The sequence below is a fragment of the Aureococcus anophagefferens genome (genome assembly GCF_000186865.1).
Source record: "Aureococcus anophagefferens unplaced genomic scaffold AURANscaffold_328, whole genome shotgun sequence".
Lineage (NCBI taxonomy): Eukaryota > Pelagophyceae > Pelagomonadales > Pelagomonadaceae > Aureococcus > Aureococcus anophagefferens.
Genome location: NW_008705856.1, coordinates 5,309 through 8,292, shown reverse-complemented (window position 1 = coordinate 8,292; position 2,984 = coordinate 5,309). Strand labels below are relative to the sequence as shown.

Sequence of the window (2,984 nt, the reverse complement as noted above, 5' to 3'; positions counted from 1 at the left end):
TTTTGCTCAGCGTTAGCGATGAGGATGTAGCGGGAATTGCCCATCAAGGTATACTTCCCCTACTTAGCTTTAGGTTCACAGTGCAGTGGATATATGTTGGCTTAGTCGCCTACTTGTGTAGAAAGTTAGGATAGTTTACTAGCTTCCTAACGTCGCTATGACGTCAGTCAGGCTACTATCCAGCAGGTGCACTGTCCGGCGACTGTGCAACTGGTTTTCCGATAGACGCGTGGGCACATGCTGTCATGAAAACTGAACTTTTCATTGCACTAGTTTCTGCACCGCTGTCTATCAGACATGGTGCTTTGCCTTTGTACGAGGATACGCGGAATAGGTATTTTTAATATCCCGCCGCGTGGTCGGGGGAGAACGGCGGTTTTAGGAACCCTAAACTCTAACACTAACCCCAAGCCCTCACCATCATCATAATTCTCATCATCCTTCAAAAGTTTGATCATGCTGACCCAGGAGAGATGCTCCTTGACCGGGTTCACTTCATGCCTCCGTTCGGGACTTTCTTCAGGCAATGATCATGGTACATGGCAGTTTATAGTGTCGAATTCAGTGTGGTCGGGGTGGTCCGTCACGTGCGCAGCCGTATCAGAAAGTGCTGAAGCGCCATTTAATTCAAACCTCGAGATTAACTTTTTGCGCACGCGACGGTAGGCTGCGAGAGTAATTCCCACAAACAAGAGCGCCAACCCAAGCACAAACAAAGCCAAGAAAGGGGAGAAGTTAGAGTTCCCTTCATGGGATACGCTCGACGTCATGTCTTCAGGAACGTCATCCACAGCAGATACATTTAGATTGGATGGTGAAAAAGTATAGATGCTGGCATTATCGATCTGTATTTCCACGGGCGTATCCAAACGAGGTAGGGCTCCACATTCACCAAGATTAGAGCCCCCGGTAGCACCTGGATCACCGCATACTGGTTCCGCCCTAATCTGCGTAGAGTTTCCATGCCACTGACTGAATCGCTCGCCAATGAAAAACGGAAACTCATTTGAATTGTACACGTAGATAACGCCGTCTTGAAGGACTCGCAAGTCACCACCACCCTGGAGTAGCAAGTCGTCAGCAGCTGGAAGAAGAGGCGTGCGTGTTGTATTTGCTGAGTAAAGGATCTCTTTGTAAGAGCCATGTATCCCTCCAGGTACTCCTATGGTATTGCGCCTGGATCCCACCGCCATCTCGCGCGGTACCAGGTGCTCGAAGTAAGCATCAATTAGAGCTCTAAACTGCTCACCGCCAGCAGCACTTTTTATGTCCACAAGGACTTCGACCACCTGTGTAAAGCCGTGATCGACGTAGTAGCTCCCCATTGGTCCACCATAATGACATATGGTCATTTCTTTTGGCAGTGACCATCCAGCGGCGTAGCCAACTCTCGCAGTCACGGAATCTATACTGCGTGAGAAAGGAGGAGACTGTTCAACACCGATGAAGTCTTGTTGTATCAGTAATGGACAATCTCCTCCAAAGTACACACTCTGGAAATTAGAGCACCAACTTTCGGGGGTTCTTCGAACGATGCCAGTGTGATTTCCAACAGAGTTCCCAGCAATACTCATGATATTCACTACATATCGCAATCGTTTACCGATCGGTTGAATTACACCTAGTTTCGTGCCGTCGACGGACACAATCAATCCCTTGTAAACACCAGCAGACACAACACGTACATTTTTTTGGAAGACGTCTTCCTCATAAAATACTAACCACCCAGTTCTTGTACTTTCATCCAAAAACTCACCCATGGTGCGACCATTCGGTGCTTCGAATAAAAATCTTCCTGTCAGAGAGTCATAAAATAAAATTTTGCTTTTCTTTCGAGCCTCTTTGCGGAATGTCGTCGAAGTAAAGAAGTAACCAAAAGGTTCGTTCACATTCGACTTGTCGCACGCAATCGTGGAAGCATAATCGCGATCACACTGCCATCGCAGTGAAGTCTGAATCGCCTGATTACATTTGATGCCAGAACCGGTATTCAGCGGGTTGCCGAACCAACTGTAGCAAGCCATTGCTAGCGCCACACAGATGAACTCAAAATTCTACTATTTTGTTGCATATGGAGCAGTTGAAGTGATCATGAGCCTGGTTAGGGCCCACCCCAGGGATCGTCCATAGCTCGATTATATGAGATTGCTGAGTTTTGACATGGCTCGATTAACTGAGATTGCTGTGGCCCGGACGCTGATGTTGAGGAATGATTAAGATATCAAAATGATATAGTTGGATTAGGGGCTGGCCGTCGGGTTCCATAGTGTTAGCAAGATTACGACCCCGGGCAGTGTTTAATGCGAATCTCCGCGGGCGCACTGTGGCAGAAAAAATCTACTCCACTGCGTTCCGTATCAAAAAAAAGATAGGTAATATATGTCCACGTGTAGAAAGTTAGGATAGTTTACTAGCTTCCTAACGTCGCTATGACGTCAGTCAAGCCTCAATCCTTACGAAACTTGGCACCGTATCCGAGCGGTCCTGGCATATCTTGGCCGAGCGCAGCCCTGAAATTGTACCGGGAATCACGTTTTGTCATCGCTGCGCATGAACCCAGTGCCGGGCACGAGCCCGTATGGCAAGGTAGTTCGCAGTGCAGAGCTCAAGTGTTTGTTGCTCACAGGCGAGTTCGTCTACACGGGCAAGGCGAAGGGTAAGTCTTTCCTCTCCCGCATTGTCGACGTTCGGCAGCACGCTCAGCTGCCTCAAGACGAACGCGAGAAGTTTGCTCAGGATGGTCACACCGGTGAGTTTTTTCTAGCTCAGTGGTGTTCTGTTGTGGGAGATGATGACAAGAAATTCCCGACGAGCTCCATGAATCTCAGGCAGCGGGCTTTAACCGTCGGCTTAAAAGAAGTCGTGCTATGCTCAGACGCGTCTTGGTATCCTGTCGACTGCGTGCTAGGTGTGGCAGTTGTGTGGCCGATAGATGATGCTTGTGACAAGTTGGTGCTGCTGCATGGCATGGAGCACGTCTACGT

The 2,984-nt window shown here is 48.7% G+C and overlaps 1 protein-coding gene across 1 annotated transcript in view; it reads left to right on the top strand.

Annotated features, from left to right (window-relative positions):
• Positions 1-666: 666 nt before the first annotated feature.
• AURANDRAFT_68728 (hypothetical protein) overlaps positions 667-2,984 on the top strand; it is a gene marked incomplete at both ends in the record, with an annotated part of 3,311 nt that continues 993 nt past the window's right edge. Inside the window, 8 exons of the mRNA XM_009044451.1 lie at positions 667-814; positions 1,041-1,098; positions 1,157-1,217; positions 1,384-1,539; positions 1,626-1,681; positions 1,730-1,774; positions 2,236-2,372; positions 2,561-2,749. Coding sequence (XP_009042699.1) covers positions 667-814; positions 1,041-1,098; positions 1,157-1,217; positions 1,384-1,539; positions 1,626-1,681; positions 1,730-1,774; positions 2,236-2,372; positions 2,561-2,749 — 850 coding nt within the window. The remainder of the gene's footprint in view (positions 815-1,040; positions 1,099-1,156; positions 1,218-1,383; positions 1,540-1,625; positions 1,682-1,729; positions 1,775-2,235; positions 2,373-2,560; positions 2,750-2,984) is intronic.